The sequence below is a fragment of the Camelus bactrianus genome, chromosome 9 (genome assembly GCF_048773025.1).
Source record: "Camelus bactrianus isolate YW-2024 breed Bactrian camel chromosome 9, ASM4877302v1, whole genome shotgun sequence".
NCBI lineage: Eukaryota > Metazoa > Chordata > Mammalia > Artiodactyla > Camelidae > Camelus > Camelus bactrianus.
Genome location: NC_133547.1, coordinates 7,582,217 through 7,607,795, shown reverse-complemented (window position 1 = coordinate 7,607,795; position 25,579 = coordinate 7,582,217). Strand labels below are relative to the sequence as shown.

General features: G+C 54.8%; 1 protein-coding gene across 3 annotated transcripts in view; it reads left to right on the top strand.

The window, feature by feature from the left end:
* The window catches only part of BICRA (BRD4 interacting chromatin remodeling complex associated protein), a 74,073-nt gene extending 54,207 nt beyond the window's left edge, over window positions 1–19,866 (top strand). Inside the window, exons 5-15 of one of the 3 annotated variants that reach the window (XM_074369336.1) lie at window positions 698–763; window positions 2,713–4,680; window positions 5,323–5,499; window positions 13,243–13,872; window positions 14,050–14,230; window positions 14,534–14,643; window positions 15,413–15,474; window positions 16,517–16,665; window positions 16,874–16,968; window positions 17,198–17,300; window positions 17,845–19,866. In XM_074369336.1, the coding sequence (XP_074225437.1) occupies window positions 698–763; window positions 2,713–4,680; window positions 5,323–5,499; window positions 13,243–13,872; window positions 14,050–14,230; window positions 14,534–14,643; window positions 15,413–15,474; window positions 16,517–16,665; window positions 16,874–16,968; window positions 17,198–17,300; window positions 17,845–18,950 (4,647 nt within the window). In that variant the 3' untranslated portion in view covers window positions 18,951–19,866. The remainder of the gene's footprint in view (window positions 1–697; window positions 764–2,712; window positions 4,681–5,322; window positions 5,500–13,242; window positions 13,873–14,049; window positions 14,231–14,533; window positions 14,644–15,412; window positions 15,475–16,516; window positions 16,666–16,873; window positions 16,969–17,197; window positions 17,301–17,844) is intronic. The other 2 variants (XM_074369338.1, XM_074369337.1) reach the window with 2 other exon arrangements.
* The last annotated feature ends 5,713 nt before the right edge of the window (window positions 19,867–25,579 follow it).

Sequence of the window (25,579 nt, the reverse complement as noted above, 5' to 3'; positions counted from 1 at the left end):
ACTAGACTTGCTGGTGGATTCGATGCTGAGGCAGAAAGAGCATCCAGAATGCCTCCTGGGTTTGATCTGAGCCGCTCAGTGGGTTGTGGTCCTGTTCCCTGAGATTGGGAGTTTGGGGGCAGATTCCAGAAGTCCAGGAGGTGGGGGCTATTGGATCCACCAGTCTGGGGTTCTGGAAAGAGCTCAGCTGGAGAGAGAAATTGAGGAGGCTCAGCTGTGGACATTCAGTGAGTGCTTAGGGCCTATTCCAGACATTGACGATGCCTCCGGGAGTGGCAGGGCTGCACAGAGGAAGGAGCGACTTAGGGGGAAGGGACAGACCGTTGTTGGGAAGAGGTGGCATATGTGACCAGCCCTGAAGGATGTGTTGCCAAAGACACCAAGTGGGGAAAGGCAGGGGGCAGGGGGCCACCGCTTGGGCAAAGGCATAGAGACAGGATTCCAGAGCTCAAGGCAGGAGTGTCAGAGAGCCTCAGACACGGTGCTGGGGATGCCCTGGGTGTTAAAGATGCAGCCAAGCCCTTTTCTTTGGGGCCTCTTTTCTAGAGGCAGAGTTTCCTGTACCCCTTGCGCCCGCCCCCATCTCGTCTTTGTCTCTCTGTCCCATGTAACCCTCAATTGGTTTTTGTTCTAGAGCGTGGGCCGGCCCACTGCCCAGCTGACCTTTGACCTTGGGTGGGGGCGGGTCTTGTTGCAGCTCGACAGTGATGACCTCCTGGATAATCCCGGGGAGGCCCAAAGTGCCTTCTATGAAGGTCCTGGGGTAAGTGGCCTGGGGGCTTGGGGAGGGTGATGGGCTCCAATTATCATCCGTTGCCCATGGAGGCAGCCAGTGCAGGAAAGGGGGTAGCAGGGGGAGGGGGAGGGCACCCACATCCACTGAGGCACTTTGCCGGGAGGAGGGCAGGGCAGTCACTGAGAGCAGGGCCAGGTACAGGTGAGAACAAAGCTGCTGGACCCCTGGCTATGCCCGCAGGACCCTGAGAGGAGGTGGGGATCATGAGACCCTGGCCTTGGAGGGGAGCTGGTACGGAGCTGGTACAGAGAATGGCCCTGGAGTTATGGGGGGGTGGGGGGTGGGGCACTCCTGATGGCTTGCGGTCCTGTTCAGGCTCAGCCGTGGGGGAGTGTGTCACCTGAAGGCAGGGGTGATGAGCAAAGCCCAGAGTGGGGAACACAGTGGGCTTTTATTGAGTACCTGCTATGTGCTGGCCTATGCCAGGCCCATTACTAAATGTCAGTTGTCCTCTTCTGCAGCCTCTCCCTCCCCTCTCCTTTCCCCTTCTCTCCCCCTCCCGCCCCCTCCTTTTTCCTCCTTTCCCCTCTTCTGTCTCCCTCCCACTCCCCGCTCCCCACTCCCCACTCCCCTCTCCTCCCTCTTCATCTACTGAACACATATCATATGCCAGGCCCTTCTCATTAGTTTTCACTGACTTCTCCCAACAATTATAATAATATATTCCAAAGAATTTATCTGGCATAATAGACATGACTAAATCCAGAACCCAAGAAATACACATTATGTTCATGTTATTCTATTTATCAACCCAGTAACACTGTGAGCTTCCGTTCTCATTGTGTGGTCATTATTCTTATCGCTGTTGTCCTCTTTTAATACCCAAGAGGTCCCTGATCAGGCTCTCAACACCTCCCATACATGACAGCAGTGAACATCATGCCATCCTAGCAGACAGGTTTGGATCATGCCATTTAGTGGTTAGGGACTCAGAAATGCCTAGTCCTTGGTGCAGGGCTGAGCTGGAGGCCTGTCCTGCCAGAGGTGACCTGTCTCGCCGACAGGGAGGTGAGGATGGGAGCCGGGCCACCTCACTGGGCTATTATTGACAACCCCATGGACGGTAATAATAACAGGGACATATGATGTTTCTCCAGCATCAGCTCAGTGCCGGGACTGCTGTGAGCCCTCCGTGTGGACTCAGAATCTTTCTCACCATGGGGTTCGATCCATTATCTGGTCAAATGTCAGTGGGTATTCCGTGCCATTGGCATAATTATTGCTTATGGAATATTTACTCAAATCCGCATCCCTATATTGATTATACATTTGTGCCCTGGGTCACCATCCTGGAAAGCATTTAAGAAACATCAAACTCACAGCGCACTTGGCACAAATTAAGGCTCCCAGATGGCAGCTGCTGCTGTAATCTGTAATAGAACCATGATCTGTTTCATCTGAAACCTTGGGGGCCAGGCATGTTCCAGAATTCAGGCTTGTTCAGATTCTGGAAAGTGATGCAAAACGTGTGCTAGGTGTCACATAAACTCGCTCACCGTTGTGTGGTCAAACTTCAGACGAGTCACGGTATGTGGATGAATTGCGCCTTCTCCCTGAGAGTATCACCTCAGTTCTGGTCAGGTTTCATGGCCCAAAGTCACCAAAGTACTTGTGGTTTTCAGAGCCTTTTGGGTTTTGGCATTGCGGATGAATATTATGGGCCTGTATGGCTGTTTAGAAAATGGTTTTTATTCCATTCTGCTGATGTGTTCAGATGGGGAAACAGGCCAGATTAAGTAAGCTCCAGTTGTACGGCTTAGCTCTGGCAAAGCTGAGGTTTGAAGCCAGGTCCAGCCACTTCTAGATGGAAGGTTCTTTCTGCCCCTGCCACCCTGACACCCTTTGCTGCCGTTGTGCCTGGAGCCCAGCCCCTTGCTAACCTCAGCTCTTTCCTTCCCACCTCACCCGGCCTCCAGCTCCATGTACAAGAAGCTTCTGGCAACCACTTGAACCCCGAGCCCAGCCAGCCGGCCCCGAGCGTGGACCTTGACTTCCTGGAAGATGACATCCTGGGCTCGCCCTCGGCTGGGGGTGGCAGCGGGGGCGGTGGGGGCGCTGACCAGCCCTGCGACATCCTCCAGCAGAGCCTCCAAGAGGCCAACATCACTGAGCAGACACTCGAAGCTGAGGCCGAGCTGGACTTGGGCCCCTTCCAGCTGCCCACCCTGCAGCCCACGGACGGCGGGGCAGGCCCAGCGGGTGCCGGAGGGGCTACAGCAGTGGCCACGGGGCCCCAGGCCCTTTTCCCTGGTGGCGCTGACCTCCTGGGGCTGCAGGCCCCGCCCACTGTGCTGACCCACCAGGCCCTGGTCCCGCCCCAGGACGTGGTCAACAAAGCCCTCAGTGTCCAGCCCTTCCTGCAGCCTGTGGGCCTGGGCAACGTGACCCTGCAGCCCATCCCTGGCCTCCAGGGCCTGCCCAACGGCAGCCCTGGGGGCACTACGGCAGCCACACTCGGCCTGGCCCCCATCCAGGTGGTGGGCCAGCCAGTCATGGCACTCAACCCGCCCACCTCCCAGCTCCTGGCCAAACAGGTGCCCGTTAGTGGCTACCTGGCCTCGGCGGCTGGGCCCTCGGAGCCAGTGACCTTGGCATCAGCTGGTGTCTCGCCCCAGGGGGCTGGCCTGGTCATCCAGAAGAACCTCCCCGCCGCTGTAGCCACCACGCTCAATGGGAACTCGGTGTTCGGAGGGGCGGGAGCTGCCACTGCTGCTGCCAGCGGGACGCCCTCGGGACAACCGCTGGCGGTGGCCCCGGGCCTCGGCACATCACCGCTGGTTCCAGCACCAAACGTGATCCTCCATCGCACGCCCACACCCATCCAGCCCAAGCCTGCCGGTGTGCTGCCCCCCAAACTCTACCAGCTGACACCCAAGCCGTTTGCCCCTGCAGGCGCCACGCTCACCATCCAGGGTGAGGCGGGGGGCCTTCCGCAGCAGCCCAAGGCCCCCCAGAACCTGACTTTCATGGCAGCGGGCAAGGCTGGCCAGAACGTGGTGCTGTCAGGCTTCCCGGCACCTGCTCTGCAGGCGAATGTCTTCAAGCAGCCTCCTGCCACCACCACAGGGGCAGCCCCACCGCAGCCCCCCGGAGCCCTGAGCAAGCCCATGAGCGTCCACCTCTTGAATCAAGGCAGCAGCATCGTCATCCCCGCCCAGCACATGCTGCCGGGCCAGAACCAGTTCCTGCTGCCCGGCACATCCGCTGTCCAGCTCCCTCAGCCGCTCTCGGCCCTGCCCGCCAACGTGGGTGGGCAGATCCTGGCGGCCGCAGCCCCCCACGCGGGCGGACAGCTCATCGCAAACCCCATTCTCACTAACCAGAACCTGGCGGGCCCGCTGAGCCTGGGCCCCGTGCTGGCCCCTCACTCCGGGGCCCACAGTGCGGCCCACATTCTCTCAGCTGCCCCCATCCAGGTGGGCCAGCCGGCACTCTTCCAGATGCCCGTGTCGCTGGCCGCGGGCAGCCTGCCCACCCAGAGCCAGCCAGCGCCCGCCGGCCCTGCTGCCACTACCGTCCTCCAGGGAGTCACTCTGCCCCCCAGCGCCGTGGCCATGCTCAACACCCCCGACGGCCTTGTGCAGCCGGCCACCCCCGCCGCCGCCACTGGGGAGGCGGCACCCGTCCTCACGGTGCAGACAGCGCCCCCGGCGCCCCCCGCGGTCAGCACACCGCTGCCTCTGGGCCTCCAGCAGCCACAGGCGCAGCAGCAGCAGCCTCCACAGGCCCCCACCCCGCAGGCCACTGCCCCGCCTCAGGCCACCACCCCCCAGCCCAGCCCAGGCCTGGCGTCTAGCCCGGAGAAGATTGTCCTGGGGCAGCCGCCTTCTGCCTCCACCACGGCCATCCTCACTCAGGACTCCCTGCAGATGTTCCTGCCCCAGGTAACTAGGGCTGGGCTGGCCGGGCAGGGGAGGGGCGGGGGCGGGGCCGCGAGGGCAGGGCGGGGTCTGCCTGGGCAGGGGTCGAGAGCCGAAACCGGATGTGGTTGAGGCAGCAACTTGGGAGGGTCCTGTGATGATGGAGAGCCACTCAAAGGTGGCACCCCTGCTCCAGGTTTGGGTGTCCCTGAGGACGAGGCCGGAGGGTGACAGGGGTCAACTGGCGGACACAGAGACGCTGACACAGACAAGGGAGAGGGACAGACAGACAGACGAGGAGAGTGAATGACTGGCTGACTGACAGACTGACAAGGAGAGCCAGACTGCCCTCTTGCTGGAGCGTTGGAGAGGGATCACAGAGAGAGAGTGGACTAGACACAGACAGACTGGGCGGGAGAGATGGGAGTCGGGTGGAGCTGGGAGTCGACTCACAGAGACTGAGTGGACGGAGCTGCCCTGGGTTTTGGCCTCCAAGTGCCTGGACCCTGGGGCTCCCCTGGCCTCAGCATTCAGCCTCTTGGCGCCCCCCCCCCGAGCTGTTCCCACCACCCTCTTCTCTGGAGCATCAGTGGGGGCGGGGGCGTCAAGGAAGGCCATGGGTCTGCAGGGATGGCTTTCTGACCCTTTGCGGGCTGCCCCTTTCAGGAGAGGAGCCAGCAGCCCCTCTCCACAGAGGGACCCCACCTCTCCGTGCCCGCCTCGGTCATAGTCAGCGCCCCGCCTCCCGCCCAAGAGCCAGCCCCGACCACCCCCGTCGCCAAAGGAGCTGGCCTTGGCCCTCAGGCCCCCGACAGCCAGGCTTCCCCGGCGCCGGCCCCCCAGGTAGATGAACCCCAGCAGCCTCTGTCCTAGCGCAGACCAGCCTTGCCCCTTGCCCCTTCTTCCCCGCTCCCTCCTCTTGCTCTCTGGCTGCCCTGCCTGCCTTTCTGTCTCGCTGGCTTGGGAAACGGTGCTCTCCTTTGCTCCCCAGATATTTCCTGAGGGTCTCCTGACGGTCATGGATGCTTGAGACCAGGGCCAGTCCCTGGGGAGCCCACGATCTAGTCAGGGAGACAAGATGCACACAACAGGAAACGGATCATGTCCTAGAATTATTTTCATATCTGGATAAGTAATGTTCAGGTAGCTGACATTTCAAGGAGGATACCGAGAGGTCTGGATGAAAGCCCACTCTCCTGCTTTCCCTCCCCAAGGTGGTTTCCTCCGCTCCTTTCCACTCACAGACAAGCAAGATAACACCTGGATTCTTTCCCTTCCATTTTTAAGAAAATGATAGCATACTTTGCATGCATTCTGCACCTTTTATCATTTAAAAATTCATCTCAGAGACTGTACTTCATTTTATACAATTGCATAGCATTCCACTGTGTGGAGGTACTATTATTTAACCAGTTGTTGGGAATTTAGGTCACTTTTTGGTCTCTAGCTACTATGAGCAAGGCTGTAAAGAAAACTGTACATATGTCACTTTGTAGGATAGGTTCTTAACAAGGAAATTGCTGGGTCTGAGAGCATATGCATTTGGAGTTTGACAGATACTGCCAAATTGCTCTCTATGGAGTATAAATTGGTTTAACAGATTATCAGCAATATATGATTTGTGCCTGTTTGCCCGCACCCTCAGCAATATTGAACTCAGCCAGTCTGGTCGGTAAAAAAATAGTATCTTGTTTTGTTTTAATTTACATTTCTTTCACTGTGAATGAGGCTGGGCAAGTTTTTGTAGATTTAAAGCTATTTATCTCTTCTGTGGAATTGTTCACACCCTTGACCATTTTCAAATTTGTGCTGGTCATTTTCTTGTTGATTTGTTGAAACTCTTTACATATTAATTAGTCTTCATCTCATGTGAGTCATTAGCACATAAGCATACAAGGTTAAGGCAGTCCACCTTTTCTTCTGGAAGGATGGATGTGGTCCTCCTTCAAAAGGAACCAGTGGGTAGGTAGATTAGGATAGGCAGGAAGAGGAGGGAATAACAGCGAGGTCCAGCAGAAGTCAGCTGGGCTTTGGCCTTAAATGGCTGTGATTTCACTCTCAGGCTCTGCTCCTTACCATGTGACTTGCAGCAGCCAGTTTCTTCATTCCATCAACAGAAGTTTAGGGAAGCAAAGGCACTGAGTATAGGCCAGACCTTGTGCTAACCCTGAGCAAGTCCCTGTAACTGCTGAGCCTTGATTTCCTCATCTGGAAAATAGGAATGACAGTTTCTTTATAGGTCTGTTAGGACGAGTTAACGAGTTAATGTATGCTTTGCGCAGAGTAAGCACTCCATAAATGTTGGCTGCTATTGTTGTTGTTGTTGTTGTTGTTGTTGTTATTATTATTATTTCAGTTTTTCTGCTTATAGGGTAGAGCCCAGAAGGATGTAGGGCCAGGATGTCCCCAAGTCATCTCTACACAGGGAGAAAAAGCAGGCAGAAGGAAGGAAGGGGAGAGGGGCCACTTGGCCTGTGAGAGACTCAAGCTGGAAGCACTATTTCTAGAGTGGTTTGCCAGCCTGGGTCCCTCCAGCAAGGGCCTTCCCCACTTCCGAGCCCTGTGGTTGAGAGCCAGGCCAGAGCACGCCTGTCCTCTGGCACTCCAGTGCTGTACACCCTGCAGATACGTGCAGAGCCCTGGCTGTGTGCCAGGTCCTTGTCTAGACTCGCTCGTCGGGTGACCAACCAGCCCAGTTTACCTAGTACCAAGGAAGTTCTTGGGAAATGGAACAGTTTTTGTTTTTGTTTTTTTGTTTGTTCTTGTTTTGTGGTGGGATGTAATTAGGTTTATTTATGTTTTTAATGGAGGTGCTGAGGATTGAACCCAGGACCTCGTGCTCACTAGGCAGGCACTCTACCACCGAGCTACACCCTCCCCCGGAACTTTCAGTTTTAAAACTGAGACAGTCCCAGGCAAATCGGGACAAGTTGGTCACCAGTCGGCCCTTCCCGGCTGTTTACTTCTCTGTAGCACTTACCGCCCTCTGACCGGGCTGCACATCTTCCCTGTTGACTCTTTTCACTAGAACGCCAGCTCCTCTCTATAACGTATACTCTTCGCTGTAACAGAAACTCACTGAGGGCAGAGAGCTTGGTGTGTTGTGGCCCTGCTGGATCCCTAGCGCCCAGAATAGTGCCCGGACGACACTCAGTGAGCCTTACTGGAATAAATGAATGGTGGAAGGAACTCAGCCACACCCACAAGCACCCCCCTGGTGCTCAGTACCCCGCAGCAAAAACAAAGGGAGGGCCATTCCTGCTGGACACTAGGTATGGCTGAAAAACTGCTATCCGGGAGAACTGTTGTTGGAGGGGTAGTTAGCAAACAGGTCTTCTGGAATCCCACTCTGCCACTTACAGGCTCTGTGACCTTCGTCAAGTCACTAACCTGTCTGTGCCTCAATTTCCTGACCTGTAAAATGATAATGGCATCTCCTTCGTAGAGTTGTTAACATTAATATATGTAAAGTGCTTGAACAGGGCCAGGCATGCTGAAAGTCCCGCAAAGTTGCAAAGTGAAAGAAGCCAGGCAAATGTTCCCTGAAAGCCATAAACCTTTTTTAGGCTTTGCAGGACTCTGTTGTCACAGCCTCAGAGCTGCTCTAGACCCTACATAAACCAGCAAGCATGGACGTGTCCTAACAAAACTTTATTTATGGACACTGAAATTTGAATTTCATATCAGAATCACAAGCCACAAAATATTCTTCTTCTTTTGACTTTTATTCACCCGTTTAAAAATGTGAAAACTATTCTTAGCTTGTGGGCCATACATACTGGTTGGCCAAGCGGGCAGCCGGCCAGAGTTGGGTTCTGGGCCACGGTTTGCCAACTCTGTTGGTATATTTCATTTCATCACATAAACACGCAAGGCTTCATTTTTTCAGGCCCCTAGTCCATGGTTTCCCGTGGACTGGATAATAAACAACACTTCGATAAATATTCTTGTATCTGGCTTTGCACACGTGTGAAAATATGTGTAGGGGAAATTTCTAGAAATAGAATCGCAGGATCAGAGGGTATCCAGTCAGCCCTCCATATCCTCGGGTTCTGCATCCATGGATTCAAACAACTACAGATTCAGGGAAAATCTTCCAGAAAATTCCAACACACAAAACTTGAATTCGCCACGTGCAGGCAATTCTTTACGTAGCATTTACATTGTCTTAGGTCTCATAAGTCATCTAGAGGTGATTTTTTAAAAATTGTTGTTTTGTTTTTTGGAGGGAGAAGATAATTAGGTTTATTTATTTATTTATTATTATTTTTTCAATGGAGGTACTGGGGGTTGAACCCAGGACCTTGTGCATGGTAAGCATGCGCTCTCCTTGAGGTGATTTAAAATATATGGGAGGATATGTGTAGATTATACGTAAATACTGCCCCATTTATACAAGGGACTTGAGCATCCTCAGATTTGGTACCCGACGGGGGTCCTGGAACCAATCCCTGCGGGATACAGAGGATTGAGTGTTACATTCCAAACATGTCATGGAAAACACCAGTCTGGTTGCTCCCCCATGAGGTTTGTGCCAGTGAAGGCTTCCTCTAGCAGCTTCGTCAGCCCGGGTCAGCCACCAGCTCACTCCCGGCCAGGCGGGAAAATGCTCGCCACCTCCTCTAATTCTGTACGAATCAACTGTCTGGCCGTCTCCCCAGGGGCAGTTGGAATTTCTTCGTAAACAGTCCACTCAGGTGGGAGTTTTTAAAAAAGTGATTATAAAAATAATTTCATGCTTATTTAGAAAATTTAGTAAACACTGAAAAGAACCAAGAAGAAAAACAAATGACCCCTAACACCACTGTGCAGGATCCACTGGTAACATTTTTGGTATGAAGCTTCCTTTTAGGCTTTCTTTCTTTCTTCCCATCCATTGAAAATATTTGTCCTTTTTGACCATAGGTGTTAAATTCACATGATTTGATCATGAAAAAGCCTTTTTAGCAGGGTGGGAATAGCTTGGTGGTAGAGTGCATACTTAGCATGCGCGAGGGCCTGGGTTCAATCCCCAGTACCTACATTTAAAAGAAAGAAAAAAGGCATTTTTAAAGTATGGGGAAAAGCATCCCGCCCCATGCCTGCATTCGCAGCCCCGACCCCTCCCCATAACCTCAGCGCTTACTTTTTGTATATCCTTCCAGCTCTTTGTGCATATACAGCCTTGAGCAAATACAAGCTTACATTTCTCTCCCCGTTTCTCTCTACCCAGCAGGGAGCACATTATCCACTCACTTGGGCAGCATGTGGGGAGTTTCTTGGGTCCTTTGTTATAGTGGAGAAGTATTCCTCTGCAGATAGGAGTGGACTATCATTCATCCTGGGAAACACTGTTCTGATGGTTAGACCCCACTTGGGCTCTGGTCCTCCACACAGAGCTGCAGTAAATAAGTTGTCTGTGTGTCATTTCACACTCATGCAGGTGTATCTCTTTGGTCACTGTCTGGAAGCCTATTTGCTGGGTAAAAGCAGTGCACTTATAATTTGCACAGCTGCTGCTGAATTGCTATCCTCTGAAGTTGTAGCAAATTGTGCCAGTTTAGACCCGTGAGGGCAACTTATGAGTGTCTATGAGACATATGGCTTATTCCTAATATGATGCCTAAAAATCATTCCATAGAGTGCTTTTGATTTGCATTTATTACAGGTGAGGTTGAGCATCTCTTGAAATAGTGAAGCCTTGTGTGATTCCTTTTCTGTGCTCTGTGTGATCACACCCTTTGCCCCCCTTTTGTCACTGGTTGTTATTCTTAGTGATTTCTAGAGACTCTTTATATATGAGAGAGATGAACTTTGTCTGTGCTATGAATTGCAACTATTTCCCCCCGGTTATGTCATTTGGTTTTTTGACTTGGTTTAGGGGGAGTGGGTGAGTATTTGTCTCTGCATTTTTAATGAGGAAGGAGGTTTTTTGTTTTGTTTTTTTAATTTTAAAACTTTTTTTTAAAAACTTTGTTTTTTTAAAACTTTTTTATTTTTAAACTTTTCATTTTTAAATCATTTCAAACTTGTAGCAAAGTTGTAAGTCTAGTACATGGGCATAATGCTCATGGGAGTTCTTTACTCTCTAACCAGATGTATTAGTTATCTATTGCTGTGTAACAAATGACCACCCTTCCCTGCCCCCAAACTTAGCAGCTTGAAACCACAAACATTAATTTATCTCACACGGTTTCTCAGAACCAGGAGTCTGGAAGCAGCTTCACTGGAGGGTTGTGGCTCGTGATCTCTTAACGAGATTATAGTCAAGGTATCAAACAGGGCTGCAGTCATCTGAAGGCTTGACTGGGCTGGAGAATCTGCTTCCAAGATGGTGCCCTCGTGCAGCTGTTGGCAAGAAGGGGGACCTACATAGGGAGGAACTGAGGCCAAAGCTTCTCCACACGACAGCTCAGAACGTGCCCCCTTTGTTAGCTTCCCCCAAGTGCGAGATCAAACAGCAGAGAGGGAAAGAGTGCCCAGGATAAAAGCCACAATGTTGTTGTTTTTTTTAATTGAGATATAGTTAATGTATGCTGCAGTCTTCTTTACAACCTAATCTTGGAAGTGACATGTGATCACTTCTTAGACCAACCCTGGTACAATGTGGGAGGAGACTGAATGCGGGGAGACGGGGATTGTTGGTGACCACAGCAGATTCACCCCCTGCAGCTGTTTAGCTGCATTCGCTTTATCCGGAGCTCTCAGCGTGTGTACATTTTCTTTTTCCAATGAAAGTAAATTGCAGACATTGTGCTTCTTTAATATTTCAGCTGTTGAGAATAAGAACCTTCTCCTACTTGACCACGGCAGAGTTACCAAATTCAGCAAATTTAGCGTTGAGACAATACTGCTATCAAAGCCACTATCCGTAATGCAGTTCAGCCAGTTCTCTAGCAATTGTGTGAGGTATTGCGTGATCTCCTTCCACTTGGCGTCTGGCACGTGTGTGTTGCCACTTGACCAGGCCCCCAGAAGCCTGTGCTTGGGGTGGTGTCAGGTGGGCTGGCTCCTTCGTCCTTACTAAGCCGCTCATCTGCTGACGCCATTTGGATTGTTCTGTTACCTTCTCTGTTGAAAATACTTCCACACTGGCTCGCCCTGCGGACAAGTACCTGAATGCTCCTTACCACAGATTCCCGGAGTGGGGATTCCCAGGTCAACTCGTGGCTCTTTCAGAACCACCAGATCGGACCGCCTTCCAAAGGGTTGTCCCGGGGACAGTCTCACCAGCCCCTTGAGAGCCAAGGGCCGGCCTTCTGATCTCTCCTTAGAGATGGCAAGCCTTTGGGGATGTATAGCTTGATTGATTGGTTGGTTAGTTTTTTTATTTTGAATTGCCAGGAGTTCTTCAGGGCCATGCTTGGAGGCTTAAAGCAAGTCGTAACTCTGGAATTATGAGTTGGCCCCCTTTGGAGGCTCGCAGCAAAGAGCCCCCGCTTTGGAGCGTGGCAGCGACGGGTGTCCCTGAGCCCGCTCAGCCTGAGTCCTCTTTGGTCAGCTTCACAATTCCTGGGTGGTGGAGGGAAGACAGGGAACAGTCATTTTGGCTCCATGGCATCAGTTTCTCATCTGTGAAATGGATCCAGTGTTACACCAAGGCCAGGTTACAGCCCTTGGGGAGGTGACCTCTGGGGGAAGAGGGGCAAGGTGCCCTGACAGAGGTGTGTTGTAGGCGAGGTCACCGTCTATGCTGTGGAACTAGTGCTAGGATCGCGTGTGCAAGTTCGACACAGTTGTGCTTGCACACACACCCCCACACCCATAGCCTGCAGGCTCACATGGCTCCTGGGGAGGCCTGCAGCCACAGCCCCACAGTGACACAGAGGCAGAGGCCACGGACACTTAGAAGGGGGCCCACAACTCATGGGCTGGCATCCAGAGGGACAGGACCCTGATCCTCTGGTTCAGTCCTTATCCTTGGCCCGGGTACCACCCGCACACCCCCCCCCCAACCCCGGACCTATCCCTGGCCGAGCCCTCCTCCATCGTCAGCCCCACACCCCAGCACGCAGCCCTGGTGTCTGTGCTAGCATCTGTCTTCCTGGGTTAGCGGGCGGTCAGGCCGGGGCTGGTGGCTAGGATGCGGCCCCCGCCCAGCCACCCCTTGCTGCTGTGCTCATGCTCCCGCCCCCCCCCCGCCCCCTGCCTACCCGCTGGGCAGCTGGTGTGGTGCCCCCTCCCCCGCCGCCACTGCTTCCTCTGCTGCTGCCCCCCAAAGCCTGCAGAGCTCGCCTCCATCTGGGGGGATTGGGGGGGTGGTGGTGAGATCAGAGGGCAGAGGTATGGGGGTGAGGAGGTGGGGGACAGGTGCAGGGGTGAGGGGGGACAAATGGAAGGGGGCGGTGGGGACATGATGTGGGGACAGATGTAGGGGACAGCTTGAGGGCATGAAGTGAGGTGGTTGGGTGTCAGGCGGAGTGGTGAAGTGGGGAGTTCAGAAATGAGAGGCAGGAAGGATGTCGGCTTCTTTCTCTCAGGACAAGGGGTGGCTAAGAAGTGGGGTTTCTGGCGGGAGTGGCTGGGGTCCCCAGTGTCTTGGGGCAATGGGAGCCAAGGTTGGTTCTGACCCCCGCCCCCTCCCCTCTCCCTCCCTCCCCTGCCCAGATCCCAGCAGCGGCTCCACTGAAGGGCCCAGGCCCCTCCTCATCCCCCTCACTACCTCACCAGGCCCCTCTGGGAGACAGCCCCCACCTGCCCTCCCCACACCCTGCCCGGCCCCCTTCCCGCCCTCCCTCCCGACCCCACTCCCGCCCGCCTTCCCAGCCCCAGAGCTTGTCCCGCCCACCCTCAGAGCCCACCCTGCACCCCTGCCCCCCACTCCAGGCCCCCCCGACTCTGCCCAGCATCTTTGTCATCCAGAACCAGCTGGGTGTCCCCCCACCTGCAAGCACCCCGGCCCCCACAGCCCCCGGCCCACCCCAGCCCCCTCTGCGACCTCCATCCCAGCCCCTGGAGGGGCCGCTTCCCCCAGCCCCCCACCTCCCTCCGACTTCCACCTCCTCTGTCGTGGCCTCTGAGACGTCCTCCAGGCTACCAGCCCCCACGCCACCTGACTTCCAGCTCCAGTTCCCACCTGGCCAGGGGCCCCACAAATCCCCCACGCCCCCTCCCACCCTCCACCTGGTCCCCGAGCCCGCAGCGCCCCCCCCACCGCCTCCTCGGACCTTCCAGATGGTGACCACCCCCTTCCCGGCGCTGCCCCAGCCGAAGGCTCTTCTCGAGAGATTTCACCAGGTAATTGGAGGCAGGGACCAGCCCACCACCCGCCCCACACCCCTGCCCTCCCCTGCAGTCTGATTGATTGGAACCCCTCCTGCTTTATGGCTCTCTCTTTGCCCCCAACCCTGGTTCCTGGCTGCCCCACTCCTAGTGGGTGCCCCCCATCCCTCAACCACCTGTCCCTCTCCTCAGGTGCCGTCCGGAATCATTCTCCAGAGCAAGGCCGTGGGGGCCCCTGCTGCCCCGCAGACCTCCGCCAGCCTGGGGCCCCTCACCAGCCCCACTGCCTCTGTGCTGGTCAGCGGGCAGGCCCCATCCGGGACCCCTGCCACCCCCAGCCATCCCCCTGCCCCGGCGCCCATGGCCACTGCAGGTAGGGGAGCCCTCCCAGGAGAGAGGGGTGCCAGGGTCGAGAGAGAAGCTGAATGACAGGGAGGGCTGGCTGGGACAGAGCTGTGGGTGGGTGAACCCAAGGAGTTGGTTGCCCAGAACTCACTGGACAGGGAAGATGGAGGAGGAAGAGCTGTCTCCCCAGATCTCACTCCCAGAGGGGCACGCACGCCGGGGCTGGCGTGGCCACCGAGGCTGAATAACCAGACAAATGTAGGATGCAGGCTGGGGGGTCACATTTTTGGAGGGGCCTTTGTGCCAGAGTCCTGTTTGTCCCCGCCTCCAGGCCTCCCTCCTCTGCTTCCTGCTGAGAGCAAAGCTTTTGCCAGCAACCTCCAGACCCTGAGTGTGGCCAAGGCCGCTGCATCTGGACCAGGGAAATCCTCTGGGATGCAGGTAAGGGGCCGCCAGGGTGGAGGGCTAAGGCTGGAGTGATGTCGCCAGGGAACTGAGACTGGGGCCAGAAGGGCAGGGGAGCTGATGGGCAAACAGCCAGAGACGTGCAGATGAGACACCAGGACGGTCCAGGCAGGGGGCATTTGTGAGACCAAGACAGGTGGGCAGAGACCCCTGGAAACACTAAAACAACAGGGTGATGATAGGAGATGTGGGCTGAGTGAGACCCCAGACGGTCACTGGGGGCGGGCGCAGGAGAAAGTTTGAGACTATGGAGGAGGGACTGGGTGAGGCTGTTAGGTGTCAGCTCAGGATGGGTGGGGTGAGACCCTAGACTCAGGGGCAGGGCAGGGTGGGGGATGGGACAGCAGAGATGGGGTATCAGTGGGGAACGAGGATGGTGGTACCCAGACTGAAGAAGTCAGGGGCGGGAAGAAGATGGCAAGGCAGTTCAGATGCTGGGTGATGACGAGGGAGATGGGGCCATCAGATGGCCAGGCAGGGAGACTCCAGAAGTCAGGCAGAGGGTGTCAAGGGCTCAGGCAAGCCTGTCACCCTCTCCTCACTGTGTCCCCAACGGGGTCCCATCCTGGGTCTGCCCCGGAGGTTGAGTGCAACTGGTGGGGCATCCCGCTGCTGGGACCAGGACCGCATCTCGGAAGACTTTGGTCCCCTCCCATCTTTGTCCCAGGCTGGGCGGTGGAGGGGAACAGAGTACCATGGGAAGGCTGCTCCGTGGCAGTACCGCTCACCTCTCTCTCCCCTGCAGTATGAGAGCAAGTCGGGCAGCCTGAAGAAACCACCCACACTGCAGCCCAGCAAAGAAGCCTGGTGAGTTGCAGCGCCCCGTCCTGGTGTCTCCCCTACCCTGTGCCTTCCCTCCACCTCTCATCGGCCCTGTGGTTTGGGCAATGCCGTTTCCCTTGAGGACCCTCTTGAAAGTGGGGTGGTAATAGTGATAACAGGGTGATGGGTGACGAGTCGATGAGACTGTGTGAAGAGCTTTTATGGGGCAGCTGGGCTGCCAGCTGTGAGAGGGAGGGAGTCAGTAGGGCTTGGTCACTGCTGCCCCCTCGGCATCTCAAACAGGGCAGGGGCTGGCAGTGCTCAGTGCCAGGGATGGGAGTCTGGTCATGTGCGTGGCTGGACAGATGGCTGGATGGGTAAATATTGGATGCTTGCCTGTGTTCTGTCCCTCTCTCCTGCTCTCCTTCCACCGAGAGAGTTGGTCAAGTCATACAGTGCCCAGTCCTGTGCTAGATTCTGAAAACGCAAAAGATAGACCAGGTCTTGCCCCGCGGTGTGTAGGGGCTGCTGGTCCTCAGCACAGGGTACAGATGAGCATGTCTGGTGGGAGAGACAATCATACAATAAAGAGACATCATTCATTTTAATATGCGCTTTGCTACAAAAGAGCCCAGTGAGAGAACACGATCCTATCACCCAACCAACCAGGGGACCAACCTCTCTGCACACCTCCCCAAGTTGGCTGCTGAGCCCGTGGCCGGGTGGGGACATGCTGACCCCCGGTGGCAGGAGACGGTATTGCATGGAGGATGAGTCGCAAGCTCTGGCATCTGGTTCCCAGCCCTGCCTCCTCCTCCTCCTCGCTGTCGGTGCTTTGGACTCCTCTGTGGGCCTCAATTGCCTCATCTGTAAAATGGGGATAATGATAGAACCTACTGCGTTTGGTTGTCCGCAGAGATGCAGTGAGACAGGACAGGCACGCTCAGCACACATTAACACATATTTCTGCCACGTTCGTTTCCCCGATTGTTTACCTTGTGGCCTGGAGCTCGGAGTCCCGGCTCTGCTGTCTCCTGGCCTCACCACCAGCTCTGTGTGTGTGTTTGTGGTGCTTCTCATCCTGCAGCTTCCTGGAGCATTTGCACAAACATCAGGGCTCCGTCCTGCACCCTGACTACAAGACGGCCTTCCCCTCCTTCGAGGACGCCCTGCATCGCCTCCTGCCCTACCATGTCTACCAGGGTGCCCTCCCCTCCCCCAACGACTACCACAAAGGTGAGGCCTCCCTGGGACTCTCCCCACCTTGTCTCTGTTGCGTGGAGGGGCTGGCGATGACTGCGGAGAGTGCAGAGGATCAGACACCAGCGTAGCACTGCAGGCACCCTTGACCCCGAGAGTCGGGTTGCGCCGAGCCCTGTGCTGGCCGACGGGTCTTTCCGTCCCCAAATGTCTGAGCTTCTGGGCCTCTTCTTTTCCTCCACAGTGGATGAAGAATTTGAGACGGTCTCCACGCAGCTGCTGAAACGCACCCAGGCCATGCTCAATAAATACCGCCTCTTGCTCCTGGAGGAGTCCCGGGTAGGGTGACCATCACCTTCCTCCCCGGGGGACCCGGACCTCCGCGTCTGGGCACAGTGGAGCCTCCTGCTCCTTGAAGCCTCTGGAGGGAAGGAAAGAGGGAGGGAGGCTGGTGGTCAGATCACAAGAAGGACAATTTGGAATCTGTTCCCATCCATCCCTCGTGGCTCGCGTCCCCTCCCCCACCTCGCTGCTTCACTTGCCATCCTCTCTTCCCTCCCCCCGTCAGAGGGTGAGCCCCTCAGCGGAGATGGTCATGATCGACCGAATGTTCATTCAGGAGGAAAAGACCACCCTGGCCTTGGACAAACAGCTGGCCAAGGAGAAGCCCGGTGAGAGGGATGGGATGGTGTCCCGGACTCCTACCCGCGCAGTGAGGCGGAATTAGACCACAGTGAGCCAGGAGCGTGGTGCCCAGCCTTACCTTACTCCACCACTGGGTGGCGCCCGAGCCTCGCCTTCCCGCCGGAGAGGGCTGAGTTCACCTTGCTCTGTCACCGTGTGTCCATTTCACCTCCTCGATCCTGGCGTGGATAGAGGGAACATTTTGCCACCACCCGGGGTTAGAAAAGAAGGAGAGCAGAGCTAGGACTGGGGTGAGGCAAGCAAGGTGCCTGGGTTGCAAAAGTTAAGGTGGCGTCGACTCTCAGGTGCTGACCAGTGCTTTCACATTAGGGGGACTGGGGAATTGGGGGAAAGGGTCCCACCTAGCAGTGTGTCCCCAGGATTTGATGAGTCAAGGGCTTAGCCCCAAGCCTGGCGGATAGTAGGTGCTCAGTGCACATCGGCTTCTCTTAGCTCTGCTCGACAGGTGCCTTGTGCTTCCGCTAATCTCCTGGCTTTCCTCGCCCCCCCCCCTCCCCCCCGTTTCTACAGATGAGTATGTGTCTTCTTCGCGCTCTCTCGGCCTCCCGGTCTCCGCCTCTTCTGATGGACACCGGCTCCCGGGCCATGGTCTCCCACCGTCCTCAGCATCTGGAGCCCCAGCCCAGCCCCCTCTGCACCTGCCCACCAAGCTGGTGATTCGGCACGGTGGTGCGGGCGGCTCCCCTTCCGTGACCTGGGCCCGGGCATCCTCCTCCTCCCTGTCCTCGTCCTCCTCATCCTCCGCCACCTCCTCCCTGGACGCCGACGAGGACGGCCCGATGCCCTCCCGCAACCGCCCGCCCATCAAGACCTACGAGGCTCGGAGCCGCATCGGCCTGAAGCTCAAGATCAAACAGGAAGCCGGCCTCAGCAAGGTGGTCCACAACACGGCCCTGGACCCGGTGCACCAGCCCCCGCCGCCGCCCCCTGCCGCCCTCAAGGCAGCCGAACCCCCACCGCGGCCCCCGCCGCCACCCCCCTCCACTGGCCAGATGAACGGCACGGTGGACCACCCGCCGCCGGCCGCCACTGACCGCAAGCCACCGGCGCCGGCCCCCCACTGCCCCCGCCTGCCCCTCCGGAAGACGTACCGCGAGAACGCGGAGGCCCTGGGCGGCGGGGCGGCCGAGGGGGCGGCGACCGGCAGAGCCCGGGGCAGCAGTCCGACGCCGCTGCCCTCCAAAGTGGACGAGGCCACCGGTGGGCTCATTCGCGAGCTGGCGGCCGTGGAGGATGAGCTGTACCAGCGGATGCTGAAGGGCGCCCCATCGGAGCCCACGGCCGGCGCCGGGCAGGGCAGCGGCAGCAGGGAGCCTGGCTGGGAGGCGCCCCCGCTGCCCCCAGCCAAGCGGCGCAAGTCTGAGTCGCCCGACGTGGACCAGGCCAGCTTCTCCAGCGACAGCCCGCAGGACGACACGCTCACGGAACACCTCCAGAGCGCCATCGACAGCATCTTGAACCTCCAGCAGGCCCCCGGCCGGACGCCCGCACCCCCCTACTCCCACGCCGCCCCGACGGCGGTCACCGCTGCCTCCCGGTCGCCCCTGCACAGGCCAGAGGCCTACCCGCCCTCCAGTCACAATGGTGGCCTCGGCGCCAGGACGTTGAACAGATAACATCGGGCTGGTCTTCCCTCCCCCGTCCCGTCGCCCTGCCAGGACGCCGGGAGGGGGTGCAGCGGGGCGTCTGACCTCAGCCTCCTGGGGGACTTGAGCCGGGGACCCCTTGAGTTTTTCTTGCCTAAGTTATTTGAGTCACAAAGGCCTCCTCCTCCATCTCCTGCTTCAGCTGGGGTGTTGGGTGGGGGCCATGGATTTTGGGGAGGGGGCTGTAATGTAAAATGTCCCCCGCCCCTCGCCAAAGGAGGGGGTAATCCTGGTGTGTCATTTCCTATTTCTTTCCATTTCCTTACCCGCTCCGCCCCTCCACAGGGGACACGTGTGTGTTCGCCAGGGATGGGGGCTCCCTGGTTGTCCCCACTGCTCCCGCATAGCCGGGTACCCACCGGGCTGGTCTGTGTGGCATCACGGATCCACACGTCGAGATCGCTCCGAGCTGGCCGGGTCCTCGGAAGCTGCGCTCAGCCTCTCCCCACCGCCCCCAACAGGCTGAGAAAGGAAGCGTAGGGAAGGGGCGGCGTGAGCCAGCATCCCCGGCCCGCCACCTGGGGGCGCTGTGCCCGCGGGCACCTTTGTCACATCCATGTGTGTGCGTCCCGCTCCATGTCCTCTGTCCCTTTGTGTGTGCTCGAGAGAAAGAGAGTTCGAAGCCTCCAGTCCCTCAACTTAAATCTGAGCACCTCCAACACAGGAAACCGGGGTCTTCCTCCCATCCCCTCCCCCACCAGTCTTCCCTCCGTTCTTCCTGCCGCCAGCCACCCGCGCCAGATTTTGAAATCTTGGAGACAAAACTAGTACTGTAAGATAAATTTTTTTGTACTGTATTTATTGTGTATAACGATTTTTTAAAAGGAGAATTCTGTACATTTAGAACTCTTGTAAATTAAAAAACGATCCTTTTTTTAAAACTGTACTGACGCCCCCCTGACCCCAGTGCTTTGTTCGGAGACTGGGGGTTGGGGCAACACGTGGGTGGGGAAGGGGATTGTGAAGGCTTAGCTCACCTGTATCTGTGAGCACCTATTGGGTGCCAGGCCCTGTTCGAGGCACAGGGAGGGGTGCAGCCGAACAAGGCAGACAGAAGCCCCTGGGCTGGGAGAGCTGACTTTAGTGGAGGAGGTAGAGAGTGAACAGCTAAGTCGAACACAGGAGATTTGCATCATTCCTGGTGAGGCTCTGTGGTCTCTGGAACATGCAGTTAGTGGATACTGAACCATCACTCCTCGGGGAAATATAGGGCTTGCTTCCAACCAGCCACTGGTCACATTTATGTCAATCCATCAACACATCACCTTGTTTTACATGTGTTCCTGTTTAAAGACACTCTACTTAATATGTAGTGCTAATTCGTTAACATTGAGAACACGGCCAACATCCCTGTAACCCGTGCCTGAAGGAAGCGTATCTAACACGCCATTTCTCCATAAGGTACATTTCAGCCTTCCCGTGCTTAGCAACACGAGACAGCATGAAGCACTAGGCATGGGGGCCATTTAAAACAGTGAGATCAACAAAAGCACAAAAAGGTGGAAAACGTGGCACTACAGAGACCTGAAAAAGGACACCCGCTTCCAGGATGGGTGTTGCCTTGTTCGACCTCAATTGGAACGTGTGTGTTGGGCAACTCAAATTCTGTGCCACTTTGCGCATGTCTGTGAAAGCTTTGCGAGTTTTCGGCACTGCAAATAAAATTTAACCAGCAGACAAATTCACAAATACAGCACCCACAAATAGTGAAGATTGACTGTCAGTGTGTACAGTGTCAGCTGGAGATGGGAGGGAAAATCAAGCACTGTGTTAGCTTCCAGTGGCTGTGTAACAAGTACCACTGATGGTGTAGGGGGAGGGGTGGCTTAAAAGAACAGAAATGGATTCTCTCACAGTTCCAGAGGCTGGATGTCCCAAATCAGGATGTCACCAGGGCCATACTATGGGAGGATCCGTCCTTACCTTTTCCAGTCTCTGGTAATCCCAAGTGTCCTTGGCTTGTGGCTCTAAAACTCCAATCTCTGCCTCTGTCTTCACAGTGCATTTTCCCCCTATACTGGTGTGTCTTCTCTTAAGGGACACCAGCCATATTGGATTATAGCCTACCCTACTCCGGTATGAGCTTGTCTTAACGTGATTACATCAGCAAAGACTATTTCCACAGAAGATTACATTCACAAATGATCCACGTGGGGTTGGGACATTGGTGTCTCTTTTGGGGAGACACAACTCAATCCATAATGCAAGGTAGAGGAGTGAACAAAGCAGCTGCTCGTCCCTTTGTGTAAACTAGAAGACAGCACCTCTTTCTCCTGGAGTTTGGAGAGCAACTTGGATTCCAGCCCCCTTCATTCAAGAGAGTGCTTTGTGCAGTGAACAACCTGCCCAACTGCACGTGAAGGCCCTCAGGACCAGGTGGGAAGGGATGACTTCATTGAGGAGGTGATAATCTGAGCAGAGATATACATGAAATGAGGGAGGGAACCATAGGGCGATCTGGGGGTGGAACACCCAAGGCAGGGATAACAGCCAGTGCAAAGGCCCTGAGGCAGGAGCATACCGTGGAGTGTTAAACAGCAAGGAGGCCCTGTGGCTGGAACCTGGGGAAGAAAGGGGTGCAGACAAGAGGTGAGGTCAGAGGGAACAAAAGGGGCGTATCCTTTAGGCGCCTGAGCTCCAGGGTGATGACTTTGCTCTTACTCTGAGGCAGGAGCCAGGGGAGGGTTCTGGGCGGTGAGCCGACTTAGGTTTCCCAGGCGCCCTCTGGCGGCCGCGTCGGGGAACAGACAGGGCGAGGAGGCGACTGCCGTAGTCCAGGAGGCTGGACCAGAGTGATGCACCCTGTTTCTCTGCGGGCCTTTCGGGGTGTTTGAGAGGGAGGAGCATATAAATAGTATCTCCAGGAGAGGGACCGCCCTCTTCCTAGCTCTAGACCTACTTCCCCCATGTACGAAATAAAGCGCTGAAGGAGAACGACAGCTCTTAACATCCTCGGATCCCGGCACGCTCGCGGAAGACCTCACGTGGCCGCGCAAAGAAGTTTGCCAATGATTTCCACCCGCTCAGGTCCTCAGTTCTGGAAGGCTGGCTGCATGCAACCGGAGAAGAGGAACATGATGACTAACGTTTGTAGAACACTCACCGGGGGCGATGCTCCCAGCCCTTCAAGGGGGGCAGCTTATTTGGTGCTCACATAAGCCCGTGTGTGGAGATTGATAGCCCCATCTTGCACTATGTGGCAGACTGGGCTACAAGCCAGGCAGTCTGGCTGCAAGCCCACGGTCTTCCCCTCTGCACACCCAGCTTCGGGGGAGAGGGCAAGCAGGCTGTGCAGAAGCCAGAGATCTCTCCAGTCTGGGTTCCTGGGCAGGAAACCAAGACTGATCTCAGCTCCTATAGTTAGCCTTTGGGACCTATCTTCTTAGATATCCGCTCTTAGATGCTTGGAGCAGCTGGATGGGCACCTGTGGGGTTCCATCTTATACAGCTGAGCCATCTGGAAAAATGACCAGGACAATTACTTCAGGGCCTAAATCACCTGGTCACAGAGGGCTTGGAACCCAAGACTGACAGTGTCCAAAGTGCATTAGGTAACTCCTGGGCTCTCCAGCTGCCTTCTCCAGCTTTTTCTTTTTTTAGTTGTGGAAAAATATCTATAACATAAAATGGTATATAACATCACTTCTAAGTATCCAGTTCATTGATATTAATACATTTGTATCGTGCAAACATCAAGCCTCAGAACTCATTTCACCTTGCAAAACTGAAACTCTGTCTTCATGAAACAATGCCTCCTCTTCCACCCAGCCCCCCTCAATCACCATTGTACTTTCTGTCTCTGTGAATTTCACTACCCTAAGCATCTCCTATGAGTGGAATCACGAGATTCGTTTGCTTGTGCCTGGCTTATTTCCTTCGGCATCATGTCTTCATCTGTGTTGTAGAATATGTCAGTTTCTCCACCCAGTTTTGACAGATGGGGAGGGAGGGAGCTAGGGGGAAAAAAACTGAGCTTCTGCCTTGGGGAGGGGGCTCCAGAGGCTGCAAGTGCATCAGGGAAGTGGGACGACCCTGGGGACAGATCTCAGAGACTCTCGGATTCAGAGAGTAGCAGACAGCGAGATAAGACAGCTGCCCCTGTTATTAAGGACTCAAAGCATATTTAATGCGTCAGAATAGTGTCGACTCAGGGCTTTTTCAATCCACTGGCCCGATTGTACTGTTTCGAATGCATAAAATAAAACCCTTGGGATTGCAAGGGAACCAATTATACTGAAATACAGTTACCAGTGTATTTTTAAAAATTCACAACTCTGTAATAGAGGCTGGTGTATCAACGCATGGTTAGAAAGAGCTAGGTGTGGGTCTAATCTGCGATGAGTAAACAATCACTGGAAATTCCAAAACAATTGCAATGTGGTAACAGCATCAGCAATTCCTCTGTGACAGTGACACACGTCCTGCTGTTGCTGTTGTGCTTTGCAGCTCACATGCATGGTTGATGGAAACCCTGAATTTCAGTGAAAAAAATCCAGATGTCACCCGCCCCCAATCCCAGTTCAAAGACCCTCAAGGAAACAACAGGTTGAGAAGCCCTGGAGTAGGTAGGCGTGAAAACAGGGCAGCAGCCTGGGCTTGAATCCTCATTCTTCCACTCCTTGGGTCAGAGAGACTCTGCTTCCCCGTACCTCAACTTTCCCATCTGAGAAATGGGGTTGATAAGTGATAAAAATAATAATAGCAGGACCTTGCCTCCTAGGGGGCAGGGGGTCCTTGTCAAGCTTTTAGAATAGGACCTGGCTCCTAGCAGTAAATGTTGGTTAGTACTAAGCTCCTGACCTTTTATTTAATACATATAATATTTATATATAATATACAATTAATATATGATTTGTTATATATTTATAATAAATTTTATATAAAGTATCTATATAATATATAATTAGTATATATAATATGTAAAATACTGCACATGTATATTACACACATATATACCACTATGCAGTATATATGGTCATATTCTATCATTGTGTATATCATATATACATACGCCTGTCTATATCAGCTTTGTTGAGATATTTCGCTGGTGATATGACTCACTCACTTTGAGTGTACAAGTCAATGGTTTTTAACATATTTGCAGAGGTGTGCAACCATCCTTACAGTGAATTTTAGAGCATTTTTCTTACCCTAATCACATACATTATTGCATTCAATCAATTAAGTATATATCATGAGCGCCTGCTGTGTGCCAGGCACTGTTCAAAGCACTGGGGCGACAACAGTGAACAAAAGAGACCCCAGTCCCTGCCCTCAGGAGCTGACAGACTTGCAGGGGGAGATTAAATATTAGTCACAGATATATTCTGACTGACGGTGATGAGCACTAAGAAGGGAAAGGAAGTGGGGAATGGGGAGAGGCATGGCGGGGAGGTAGGGGTGCAGGTGTCAGGGTCAGGCTCACTGAGGAGGTTCTATTTGAGAAAAGACCCAAGGGAAGTGGTTCTGTGAAGCCAGGACAAAGGCCCATTTTACAGATGGGGAAGCTGAGGCTTGGAGAGGCAAAGTCACTTCCCAGGGATTCTACAGCAGGCAAGCAGTAGAGCTGGGATTTGACTGAAGGCCTTGGATGTTCTGAGTCTGTGAGGTACAAGGATCTGGAGAAAAAAACTGCTCTGGATTATTACAGCTGATGTTTCTGAAGCACCTGCCGTGAGCCAGGCGTGTTGCTAAGCCCTGAACAATCTCTCTGGGTTTTCTGCATTCACTTCTCTGGGTCTCAGTTTTGTCATCTGTGAAATGGGAAAAACACCACCTACTTCTCAGGGATATTCTGAGACGTCAATGAGCTAATATGTGCAAAGAGCTTAGAGCGGTGTCTGTGGGTAGGAAGCCCTTGGTAAGGATTAGGGATTAATTCAACATGTACGAAGACACATCAGGGAACCACCCAGTCTGGAATCCCTGCTCTCATGGGGCTCATGTCCTTGTGAGGGAGACCTTCACTGAAACAGAGAGATGTAAACATGTGAAGTGGTGATAAAGACAGTGGAGAAAATAAAGCCGTGATAATGGATAGACGGTGCGTGCTGCATTAAAAACAGGGAGATCGGGGAGGGCTTCTCTGAAGAGGTGACATTTGGGTAGAGACCTGAAGGAGGGGAAGGAGGGAGCCACTCAGGTCCCTGGGGGGACAGCGTTCCAGGTGCAGGAGCAGCAAGTGCAAAGGCCCTGAGGCTGGAGGGTTGTTTGAGGAACAGCGAGGAGGCCAGAGTGGCTGGAGTTGAGCAAGCGAGGAGGAGAGAGAGGGAGGTGAGCGCAGAGACAGCCGGCAGATGGTGCAGAGCCTTGCGCAGTGAGGGCTTTGACTTCTACTTTGAAAGAAGAGCCAGGGAGGGTGGTGAGCAGAAGAGTTTCACGAACTCGCTTAAGTTTTAAAGTTATTGTTATTGGTCTTATTGTTTTATTATTACTATTCCCATGTTAAGAAGAGAGACATGAAATTTGAACCTGGGACCGGAGGCCCGCGCGCTCACCCATCTCGCAAAGAAGCCCCGTCCTTCCCCACCAGAGGGCGCCAGAGGCAAGGCGCCCAGTTTGGGGAGGAGGGGGGCGCCTCGTCCCGCCCTCCGCCCCCC